General features: G+C 35.0%; 1 protein-coding gene across 14 annotated transcripts in view; it reads right to left on the reverse strand.

The window, feature by feature from the left end:
* Positions 1-12789, reverse strand: part of Zfand6 (zinc finger AN1-type containing 6) — a 61205-nt gene that overhangs the window by 15629 nt on the left and 32787 nt on the right. For 4 of the 14 annotated variants that reach the window (XM_048793374.1, XM_015480343.2, XM_015480338.2 and 1 more), the window contains 2 exons: positions 7878-7999; positions 34-204 (listed from right to left, as the gene is read on the reverse strand). In XM_048793374.1, coding sequence (XP_048649331.1) covers positions 34-187 — 154 coding nt within the window. In that variant the 5' untranslated portion in view covers positions 188-204; positions 7878-7999. Of the gene's footprint in view, positions 1-33; positions 205-7877; positions 8000-10853; positions 10932-12789 lie in introns of those variants that run through there. The other 10 variants (XM_048793371.1, XM_048793370.1, XM_048793379.1 and 7 more) reach the window with 5 other exon arrangements.

Below are 12789 nucleotides of genomic sequence, written 5' to 3' on the forward strand. Positions count from 1 at the left end.
AATTATGATATGCTGAATTACAGAATTACTTACCAGGTGGGCTTATTCTACCATTACTACTATTCTGTCTTTGAAGATGTTCTTTATAGCATACTGAACACATGCCATTTGTACGAGGGTTTCCATAAAATCCGCAGCCAGTGGAACAAAGCATAGGCACTTGGCTGTGATTCGTTTCTTGAGCCATGTTCCTCTGTTGCACACCTGCAATTTATATAGAATAAAGAACTCAGACACAAGAATTCAGTCATAATTATCCTAATTTGCTTTCTATACAATAAAGGACAAAACCCCACATTATGCACCCCTCCCTCCCAACCACTCTATACAATTGTCCCAAGACCTAGGGCAAAAGTTAATAGAATATAGAAACCAAACAGCACACTGAACTTTTATCTCCAATCAACTCTACATTAGGAGAGAGAACTGTTTTTGTTTTTATTTCCTTGATCACAGATCATTTATTTCTACATCAGCAACTCTGGCACAGACTTGTACTTTTCTTTTTTTTAATCTGTGAGAGACCTGTTTGAAGACCTATCTGAAGTTAAGAAAAACTCTTTAAATATAGTTCAGTTGGACTCTTCTAGTAATGAGAAAAATACACCGTAAGTTTTGCTATATGTTACACTATTTAATCTCTAAACATTTAAACTTTGGATCAAAATTCACTTGTTAATTTATATACTTTATTCTATAACATAATATCAATTCTGGTGAAGAAATGGAGAATAGGGCAGAATGCTCATGAAATCAGAAATAGGTTCAATCATTTTGGAAAGCATGTTGCAATTCACCTCATGAGTCCTATAAAAGACAAATGTTGCTCTCAATCATTCTCCTTTAATGAGCAATTCTATAGAATAACTAGAGTATAATCAGAAAAAGAACAAAGAATGATATACAAGGCATTTGCTTCACAGGATATTCACAATATTGATAAACTGAAAATAACCTAAATGCTCAACATTAGAATGGATTTTTTAAAAGCATGATACATATTAGTGACAAGTTATACAGTCATTAATATTTTAGAATATTTTCTGATGGAAAAATGTTGGTAATGAATGAAAAGCTGCAATATGAAATATATATACAATTGAGCAAGGTGCACAGCTATAATCCCAGTGACTCAGGAGGCTGACGCAGGAGGATCACAAGTTTGAGACAGCCTCAGCAACTTTGCGAGACTTGGTCTCAAAATAAAAAATAAAAAGGGCTGGGGGTGTGGCTCAGGGGTTGAGTGCCCCGGGTTAAATCCCCAGTAACCCTCCCCACAAAAATAAACATATATATGTTTCCAATTAGCATGAAAGGAACATCAATCAATCATCAAAACAGGTAGTATGAACATATCCACAGATGGCAAAACTAATGACTTTTTTTCCCGATTAATACCTTTTCTGTACTTTCATGATTCCCGAAAATGAAGATACTACTTGCCTAATTAGAAATAAAATTTATTTTTTTAAGTATTTAAAATTTTAAAAACTAAAAGTTAATGTGACAGAGGCATCAGTCAAGTGATGCTGTGACTCAGGAAATATTTGGGAACCACATGAAGGCAATAATCAATTATAGCAGATGGAAGAACCCCATGTGCTATTTCTCCCATACAGCAATTGGTTCTTTGGCATGAATAACATGACAGACGGTAATAACAAGCTCTTCCTTATTAAAAAACAACCACCCTCTAAATGAAGGTTACTCCAAAATGGGTGTACGTATATAGCAGAGAGTATTATGTTCAAAGATCATGAAGAATGAGAAAAACCAAAGGAGGAAAATGTTTTGCAACTGAAATTTTCTTGAATTGATAAACTCTTAAGGAAAGAATTCACAATTCACTGTTATCAGGTTTACCTTTATCCTAAATTGTTTGAAAATACAGCTGATGGGTAATGGGTATTTAATGCAAATTTCAGAACCAAGAATAATAAAAGCATTTGACTGGATTACAAAAGGAAAAAATGATAAGCTTAATATTTGCCTTTAAAAAGAAATGTCCTAAAACTGTTTAGTATTTAGATCTTTAGAGTAGGAATATAATTTGAGATTTTTAAAATATTTTTTTAGTTGTCAATGTATATTTTATTTATATGTGGTGCTAAGAATCGAACCCAGTGCCTCACACATGCTAGGCAAGCGCTCTACCACTGAGCTACAACCCCAGCCCTAATTTGCGATTTTGACAAGCACCTTTCTTTCTCCATGAATAAGTCATTTTAGAATTCATACAATCTTTTTTATACATATGCTACTTCAGATTCCTCCCTATCCTGCACTCCTATAAATAACTATCAAATTAAAATATAATGATGGTGATATAGAAAAGCTAATGTCTAATATTTTGATTTTTTTTGGGTCCATATTCCTAAAAGATATTGGTCTATAGCTTTCTTTTACTTTTTTTTTTTTTGATTGTAGATGGACATAATACCTGTACTTTATTTATGCATTTTTTTAATGTGGTGTTGAGGATTGAGCCCAGTGCCTCACATGTTAGGCAAGTGCTCTACCACTGAGCCACAACCATAGCCCCTATAGCTTTCTTTTTTATAATGTTTACCTAGTTGTGTTATCAGGATAACTGGGTCATTATGAAGCAAATAATAAGTGATGGAGCTGGGTTTCAATCCAGGTAGTCTGGATACACCAAAGTCCACATTCAAAGTGTGGTTAACAACCGATTACAAAGGTCAAAACTTTTCAGAATAACAAGTTGTCTTTCTCACCATACTGACATGTGCACTAGTGGTATAAAAGCAAGGTGGATAAAACAGCTGGAGCCTTCCTTATCAAGGAGCCCAAACAAGTCAGTGGCATCAAACTGTACTTCTTCACCACTACACTCAACAGTAAAAAGTATTAATTTTAGACAGGGACAGTGGTGATTGCCTGTAATCCCAATTATTTGGAAGGATGAAGCAGGATTATTCCAAGTTTGACACCAATCTCAGCAATTTAGCAAAATCCTGTCTCAAAAAAATAAAAAAATAAAAAGACAGGGGATGTAGCTCTGTGGTACACCCCTGAGTTCAATCTTCGGTACTGATACAAAAATACATATAATAATTTCTTTAAATCTTGTCTTGAACACATGAGTCTTATTAATATTTTGTGTAGCTAACTGGGATGCACGCATGAACCACTACTACTGAACAGAGAAATATGACTGAAGAAAAAAACACTTGTGCAACTCTTTATATTGTGAGCTGGCTGAATTACCTTTTCACATGGAAATAATGTTAAACTAGTTATTTGGAATGCAGTATATGGAGATATTCTTGAAAACGAATGAAGTGCACCTGTCAAAACTGATAATATTCACTTTCAAGGACAGTATTCAAGCATTCAAATGAAAAAAGGCTTGACAAGTCTTTAACATTTTGAATGTTTCTGGTGATATTGGTGGTGATATTAATGAAATGCAATTAGTCAATATTAAATCAATATATGCAAGATCTGCATAAGTCAGTAAAGTAGTATTTTCAAAGTATCCAATGTGTGATGGTACAAAAATCCATTTGAAGTAAAAGATGTCAAGGATAGGTCAAAAAGGTTTTATGTGGTTTCAGATTCCACAATGCAACTATTCTTTACAAAACTAGCAGCTGTCAAGTTTTAGTGTAGTATCAAACAACTACCTCTATTATATGAAAACCTTTTTCCTTTTCCAACTACATATGAGACCAGATTTGCTTTATAATACTGTACCAGATTGAATCAAAGGTAACTATGAGAATCTTGCTATTAAGCCAGACCTTAAAGAGAGTTGCTAAAATGTTAGTAATGCCATTCTTATCACTAAAAAGTGTGTGTATTTGGGGGATGGGGACATTTTCCATTAATTTTTAAAAAGTAAAGAAGTATTTAAAATTTTTCTCCATTTAATTTATAATCTGATGGATAACTCTAGATACACTCCTCATAAACAATCTCTTTAGGGTATTATTCACTAATTTTAGAGAACGAAAGATCCTGAAACCAAAAATTTTGAGAATTGCTGCAACAAAATGTGCATTTTCAATATAGGCAGTAGCACCTCCAAGAGGCAAACACTAATTTTTTGAGGAAAGGAGGCACACCAAAAAAAAATCCCTTCCTCTTTATATATAGAACATAGACATATACACTATATATAAATAGATACACAGTATTATCTTTGGATTGAAAATTTTATGGAGGTGTAGGGGCAAGTTTTTAAGGGGAAAAAAAAAGTCTAAAAGGGCTCCTTGAGGGGATGGGTAATAGATAAATACTTCTATATAAACCACAAGTAAACATTAGATAAAAAGTACAATAAGATAGGGCTGGGGTTGTGGCTCAGCAGTAGAGTACTCGTTTAGCATGTACGAGGCCCTGGGTTTGATCCTCGTACTACATAAAAATAAATAAAAAATAAAGGTATTGTGTCCAACTACAATAAAAAATAAATTTTTTTTTAAAAAGTAAAATAAGATAAAAAGTACAATAAGACCATCAAAAAGCTTTTCTACCATAATACTTGCTTTGTAAGAATGAAATTCAAAGCCATGTAACTCTAGCAATTTTCCCAAGCCAAAATGCCTTGCATAGCAACAAATTAACAATGATTATAACTCAAAAGGCACAAAGGATTTCATGAAAAAAACAAAAAAAAAAACAAAATAAAAACTCAAAACTAACCTGTTTATTCATCATTTAGGACAAAAAACCAGTACCTTTTAAGAAGATTCTGAAAGATCCAAAGCCATGAAAGGGTGACTTAGTTTATCTGAATGTATAACGGTATGGATAGAATAGCTATGGAGAAAATGGAAATCCTGACGGCCCTTGGTGGTGTAACTTTTTGGTAAGTAAACAACTTGCAGAACACACCAGTTGGCATTCAAATGATCAGAGAGAAAAAGGAGAAGGTAGAACAATTCCATAACTGCTGCAGTGGGATTCTAAAGCTGCAAATCTAAGGAGACAGAGTGCAAATGCTCTACTAGAAGAAAATGGATCAGCATGGCATAATTATTAAAAATTCTGTGAATGGAAGTGAATTCATAAAATGAGTTCAGATACTTTATTACATTCATAATTAAATTCATAACTCATTACTCCCTCTAACAACCTAGATAACACTCAAAGTAGTTATTCAGAGTTTACTATGGGGCAGGAACTGTTTTTATTTTACTTATCTATCATTTAATCCCCTCAAGAACACTCCATGTTGGTGCTATTGATATCCTTTCCTTCTTCTCCCTCCATCCAATAAGTACTGGGAATTGAACAAAGGAACCTTCTACCACCTAGTGACATCCTCCAGACCTTTTAGTGTTATTTTTTGAGTAAGGATCTCTCTAAATTGCTCAGGCTGTCCTCAAGTTTCTGCTCCTCCAATCTCAGCCTACTCAGTAGCTGGAATTACAGGCCTGAGCACCATTTTAAAAAAATGAGAAAAATGATACTCAAAAAGTCTTAATTTTCCCAAAATCACACATCTAGCAAGTAGCTATGTCCGTATCTTTTTTACTGAACTTAAAAATGAGAAAATGACTGTCCATATCTCTAAAAAATCTACAATTCTTCGAGCATTCATGAAGTCTTATTATTTAAAATTTATTTATTTAACCTTAAGACATTATACAGCTTTTATTAGCTGTAACCACTCCCCTTCACCACCCCAGTATTGGGGATTGAATCCAGGGGCACTCTATCACTGAGCAACACCCCCAGCCTTTTTTATTTTTTTGAGACGGGTTCTCCCTAAGTTGCCTGGGCTGGCCTTGAATTTATGATCCTTGAATCACTGGGTTAGAAGTGTACACCACCCACACTTGAGTGGCTCTCAAGAAAATTTGTTTTTGCTTTACATCTTTTTACCAAAGAAGTTCTTATCGTATGAAGAAAATTTATTACCAACTTAAAATTCTGATAAAAGAATAGCAATGAATGAATACAAATAAATAAACTCAATTATAATGGCAACATGTCAATTAAATTTATTTCCCTTCGCTCCATTTCCTAGTGTTCAGTCATCAAGTTCTAGTAATTTTTATGCTTTCCCATTCCAACTTTTAAGTCTTCTCACTTTACACAGACAAGATTTTTGTTTGTTGTTGTTTTTTGTTTGCTTGTTTTGTGCTGAAGATGGAACCCAGAGGCTGTATGTATAACTCCTGTGCTATTTTACTTATTTTTTCCCTTTGTTTTACTATCCTTTCTCCCAATCCACTTATTTAACCTTCTCCTGGAATGGCCAGTTCTCATCATACTACTTCTGTTATTTTATAATAATTGCCCCCAGGAGGAGTAGTCAACATATCAAACATGCTCTCCATAATTTACCCCAACCAGCCAAATTTTCCTGGAAAGTACAATGTGTGAAAAGGGAATGGCCTGGGAGTCAGGCTGGCAATAGTTTGAATTCCAGTTTTGCTGTTTTATTACCTTGGACAGGTTACTAAAATTCTCTAGCCTCAAATCCCCAAGAGGGCACTTAAATTATTTATGTAACCAGATTAAAGAATGCATACAGAAAGCATCAACGTAGTGCCTAGCACATAGAAGAAGTTCAATAATAGCTCTTATTCTGCTCTGCCTGAAAGTAGAGGATGTTTGGTTCCCACCCAACTCATGCTCATTCCTAGAAACAAGTTTTTACCCGGGTGCAGTGGTGCACGCAGCTGCTCGTGAGGCTGAGGCTGGAGGATTGATTGCAAGTTCAAAGCCAGCCTCAGCAACAGCGAGGCGCTAAGCAATTCAGTAAAACCCTGTCTCTAAATAAAATACAAAATAGGGCTGGGGATGTGGCTCAATGGTCAAGTGCCCCTGAGTTCAATCCCCAGTACCCACCCCAGGCCCCCAAAAAGAAACAAGTTTTTAACTCATAAGGCTCCTTTCTTAGTAAATGCTGTCCATTTTGCTCTCTGCCTATAACAATCCTATTTCAGGAAATCAGCTCTATCTTCCTAAAGAACTCGCCAGAACCACCGCTTGGGGTACTCAGTATAATTCACTAAGTACACAACTCATTTCCCAGCTAAACTGTTAGGCATAAATGGGATTTGAAGAAGAGACCTAACATGAATCCTACAAAATATTTTACTAATCATACTTCATTGTTAAAAGTTTTCATGTTAAGCAAAAAATGATTAGTTTCCATCGAAAAGGAGAAGAAAACATCATGAAAAACAGTTTTTACTCTGCAGTACTCGTAACTTCTATACTGAAACAGCTATTCAGTAAGAATGACTAATAGCCTAAGGCAATTATAGAATGCATGCATTTTTAAAAAATTATTTTTCAGTTGTAGTTGGACGCAATACCTTTGTTTTATTTATTTATTATTATGTGGTGCTAAGGATCAAACCCAGGGCCTTGCACGTGCTAGGCAAGCGCTCTACTGCTGAGCCACAACCCCAGCCCTGACATGCATATTTTTTTCATTTCATTGCTTTCTCCTCCTGCAGGAAACATAATTTACAATGATGAATTAGTCCAGAGAAACTGTGAACTGGCCAACTTGGATTAAATCTAGCTCAGTCATGTTTTGTTGGTCAGCAATTTTTAAAAAATTGTTATTGAAAAATAAACTCTGAATCACTACTGGAAGAGGTAAGAAAAGCCTCTCCTACCCTCTGCATTTATTTAATCACAGAAAATTAACCACTTAAAAATTGGATAATTCTTTGTAATTGTAGCAAATGGAGATCCCAGAGGGAGCAATTTATGGTACATCCTTCTATAATTTTTATGTTTGAGGTTAAGGGGGCGCCAAGAACATACACATATTGCCCATATAATAGTTTGTTTTCAGAGATAACAAAAAATCTAGGAAAGTTCATAAAGTAAATAGATAACAAAATACATCTTGATATAAAACACTTGGGAGAAATGCTACTCACTCTGTTATAAGAATAGGGACTTTGGATTAGGATTCTTACTGTACTGAGGATGTTTTGTAGTTCTCTCTGTATAGCAGTCCCCAGTTCCCTATGTCAGATTTTCTTTCCTGCTGTTGCTTGGGCTGAAAGACAAAAAGGCGCGAGTCTGGCTAACATGAGGACAATATCTATGGGGATACTACATAGTCTTTCCTAGCAAATAATTAATGCATCATTTCAAACATATTAGGTCACATAATAAGAAACCCGAAAGTTAATTCCAGTAAGTACCAATTTCACTTTCCTATTGGCAGATACCACATATACACATTTTGTGTCTGACTTCTCTCAAATTATTCATGAGATTCAACCATTCTGTTTTTTCTAATAGTAATTTATTCATTCCTATTGTTATACAGCACATTCTACTGTACAAAGAAACCACAATCTATTCTAGTACTAATGGGAATTTTAGAAATTTCTAGTTCATATTTCAATTGTGAATGTTATTTTATGTATCTTCTGGCTGAAAAAATACATAATTTGCTTCGGTACACACCTAGCAGTAGAAACACTGGGTCATACACTATATGGATATTATTAATTCATTCCAAAGTGGTTACACAAATTTGTACTCTCCTAGTAACGTATAAGCATTCAGGTTCTTCCACATCTCACCAATATTTAGTATTATCTGCTATTTTGGGCTGAATGGTGGCTTTAAAGACATGTCCATGTCCTAAACTCCTGGAACCTGTAAATACTTCTTCATAAAGCAAAAGATGTCATTTAGAATTTGGAGAAGAGGATTTATCTGGATTATCCAGGTGAGCTCTAAGTGGAATTACATGTATCCTTTGAATAAAGAGCCAAAGAAGAGGGAGTGGTTTAAGATAGACATATAGTAACACTTGATACTGACTTCTAGGCTCCAGAATCAAGGGAGACATTTCTTTGACTTAGCCATCCAGTTTATATTAATGTTACAAAAGCCCTAAGAAATAAACATATCTGCCTTTTTATTTTAAATATTCTTGTAACTAAACAGTGATATATCAATGTAGTCTTACTGATTTTCCCTGCCATTAAGTCTAATACAGCTGAGCACATTTGTATATGTTTATTAGCCATTTTGGTGTCCTGTATCCTCTTTTGTTAAGTGCCTGAAGTTTTCTGGGCTAGGGATGTGGCCCAGTGGTAGAATACTTGCCTGGAATGCATGAGGCCCTGGGTTCTATCCCCAGCACCAAAAAAAGATTTTTATGCAAGTTTTTTGTTGTATTGTTTCCCTTTTGCTCCTTATGTCTTCCACTTCTGGTGTCTTAGGTCAAAGTAATCTAATTTAGATTTTGTTAACAAATGTTCTTTTTTTTTTTTTAATGGTGCTTTTAGATGTTATTTTAAATAAACGTTTGCCTACTCCAAGGTTATAAAGACATTCTATATTTTCTTCTCAATTTTTAAATTTTTATCTTTCATATTTAGATACATAATCTATCAGGTTTTTGTTTTTGGTATGAAACGAAACAGGTGTTTAAGATTCATTGTTTTCCCCATAGGATATGTAATTGACCAAAAAATATTTACTGAAAAGATCATCCTTTTCCTATTATAACCCATTCTCATCTTTTTCCATCCCCAGGTATCACACATGAATGGCTCTTTTCCTTGGTTCTCAGTTCTTTAACTGATCAATTTGTCTATCCTGTTTTAAATTACTAGAGTTTTAAAAATATCCTTAGGAATATTAGAATTAATTACTAAGAATCAAACTGTCTGCTAAGGATATCTAGTACAAGATTCAGATATCTGGTATTGTTCTTACTCATGATTTCATTGGTTATTCTTATTCTTGGCTCTTTGCACTTCCACACAAATTTTAGATTAAGTTCATCTTGGGAGCAAGGGAGGTGGGGAGGACAGGCAGGCTGTAACAGGGATGCAACCCAGTGGTGCTCTACCAGAGCCACATCCCCAGCCCTTTTTATTTTGAGAAAAGTGTCTTGTTAAGTTGCCCAGACTCAAACTCTGCGATCCTTTTGCCTCCGTCTTCTGAATGTCTGGAATCACTGGGATTATAGGTAGGTACCACCACACCCCACTAGTTTACTAACTTTTACTTAAAAAACAACTTAATATGTTAATTTAGATTTCTATTGAATTTACATCAGGGAAAAGAAGAAGAGGAAGGAAGAAAGATAAAGGAAGAGGAAAGGAAGAGATTAAGCATCTTTAAAAACATTTAACAAAATGTTGTTTTAAACTTAGTTGCTTCCAGGCACTAATCTGTTATGCAGCAAGTGATGACTAATATAGTTACTGGTATATGTCTCTGCTTCTGTGCTTGCCTTCCAATAGTCTATTTTCAATGGAGCAGCCAGTGATTTGGAGTAAAATATAAACCAAATCACACTGGTTGCTTATTCAAAATCCTCCAATGGTTTCCTAATTCACATAGGGTAAAAGCAACTCTTAACCATGACTAAAGGGATCCTCACAATCTGCAGCACCCCTCCCCCTTCTAGTTGTCTCTATTAAACACATGTCAAGTACGTTCCTATCTCAAGACATTTGTACTTGATTCCTTCTATTCTCCAAAATTTTTATGACTAAACTCTCTCCATTCCCCTTAAGTCTTTGCTCATCACCTTTTCAGGTAGACCTTCTCTCAATACCCTACTTAAAATTACCCCCACTGTACTTTATAAGCCTTCTCAGTATTATTATTCTTTAATGCCTTTATCTTAATTTACTATTAAATTAAACTTATTCTGTCTTCCCTCTAAAACATTACCTTCATAATGAAAGGGGTTTTTGACAATTTTGTTTACTGGTGCTTAAAATAAGGCTTGGCAAATGGTCAGGCACTTAATATTTGTTGAATGCATGACTGAAACTGCTCTGTCACCTTGCTAGCACACTGCCGCTAACAGGCAAGAAACTAAAAAGAATCATTTTAAAGAAATGGAATTTGGCTGGGCATGGTAGTGCATTTACCTTTAATCCTGGCTACTTGGGAGGCTGAGGCAGGAGGATCACAAGTTTGAGGCCATCCTTGGCAACTTAAGTGTGACCCTGTCTCAAAACAAAAAAAATGAAAAGGGCTAGGGATATAGCTCATTGATAAAGTGCCTCTGAGTTTGATCCCCAGTACCACAAAAATAAAATTAAAGAAACTGAATTTGCTATTAAGAGAGTAGACCCTGCTAGCAGGATCTGTTGGAATAACATAGGTTATACAGTTTGTACACTGGACAAAGATGCCTAGCCTCATGCTCCAAGCTTTTGAGCATGTTTTCCAATTGAATTCATTTAGAAATGGGTTCATTTAGCAATCTGCCTAATTTAGCATATACCAAACAGTAAATTTTTTTTGTGTGTGTGTGGTGCTGGGGATTAAACCTAGGGCCTTGTGCATGCGAGGTAAGCACTCTACCAACTGAACTATGTCCCCAGCCCTCAAAGAGTAATTTTATGAGTGAAATTTAAGTTGTAAGTCAATTTTATGTTCTCAAAACTGCCCTTGGTTCTGTATTGCTTACCTTGAAGAATAAGACATAGTTTTTACCTACACAAGGCCACTTAATATCTTTTGCAAAAAAAGGAGGGAAACCCACTCAAAATTTCCCACTGGCTTCCATATCCATGGACATTCATTAAAATTTCTTCTCAAAAACACCATACAGAACTCAACATAAAATAAGATCTGTAATACATAAAATCTATACACATAACCTTCTCTTTAATTTCTTCTTCTTTGACCCTAAAGCTTGTAAGCCACATAACCATGGCTTTCATGCAGCCGTTCAACAATGCTTCACCTCCTTGTCCTAACCATTCTAAGGAATCTCTCTTCTACCCTTTAAGGCAAATCTCCTACTTGGTTTCCAACATTTGTAAATGATTCTCTCTCAAGATTTTTTAGTTTAATACTGTCATTCTCTAAATTTAAATCTCTTCTTGCTCCCTTGAAATTCAGTAAAAACTTTCAACAGAAATAATTGGCTTAACTTATTTATAGGGCTGGGAATGTGGCTCAGTGGTAAAGTGCTTGCCTAGGATACAGGAGGCTCAGTTCAATCCCCAACACGTAACAACAATAAAACACAATATTTACATAGTGCCTTGTGTACCAAGCCCTATTCTAAAAGCACTTTATAAATATCAGTTTCTTCATAATAATCCTATGATGTTAATATTATCACCATCTTTATTTCAAAAACAAGAAAACTGAGGCCGAGTAGTTGAGGAAACTGTTCAAGGTCATTCAGCTAGTAAATGACAGAGCTGGGATTTAACAGGAGCAGTCTGGCTGGAGTGTACCCTCTAAGTCAACTCCAGAGGTCTCTCTGGACCCCCAGGGATTCTTAAGATCCTTTCAGAGATCCAGGAGGTCAAAGTGTTTTTCATAATAGCAAGAACTTTATCTTTTTCATTTTGTTGGTATTTACGCTAAAACAAGAGGGTAAAAAAAAAGAGTTGGAACCTTAGCATGGATGAAGGCAGAGCACTAAACTATTCTAGTAGTCATTATATTCTTTATTACCATACCCTCACAGAAAGTTTCATTCAGGCATATTCTTGATGAAACAAAATTATTAATTTTATTAAATCCTGATACAGATAACACTCTGCTTTACCTCTTTGATCTACTCTGGGATCTTGGTACCCCAGAGTAAAAAAAATCCTTCCTCATTCTAGTTTCCCATCTATGTACCACAAATTGAAGTCTACCTTTGTACAGACTCTAGGCTCACAGCTACTAAATCATTCTCCCATTTCAGAGAAAAAGCCTAGTGAGGAAATAAATATCTATACAAATTGAGAAGTAAACAACTATCAGTTACTTATAATAATAAATGTCATCTTTTGTGAATTGAAATATGACTAATGAATAAATAAGAAGTCTCTTAAGGCCAGAGAGACTGTAATA

This window comes from Marmota marmota, unplaced genomic scaffold (assembly GCF_001458135.2).
Source record: "Marmota marmota marmota unplaced genomic scaffold, marMar, whole genome shotgun sequence".
In the NCBI taxonomy this organism is placed as follows: domain Eukaryota; kingdom Metazoa; phylum Chordata; class Mammalia; order Rodentia; family Sciuridae; genus Marmota; species Marmota marmota.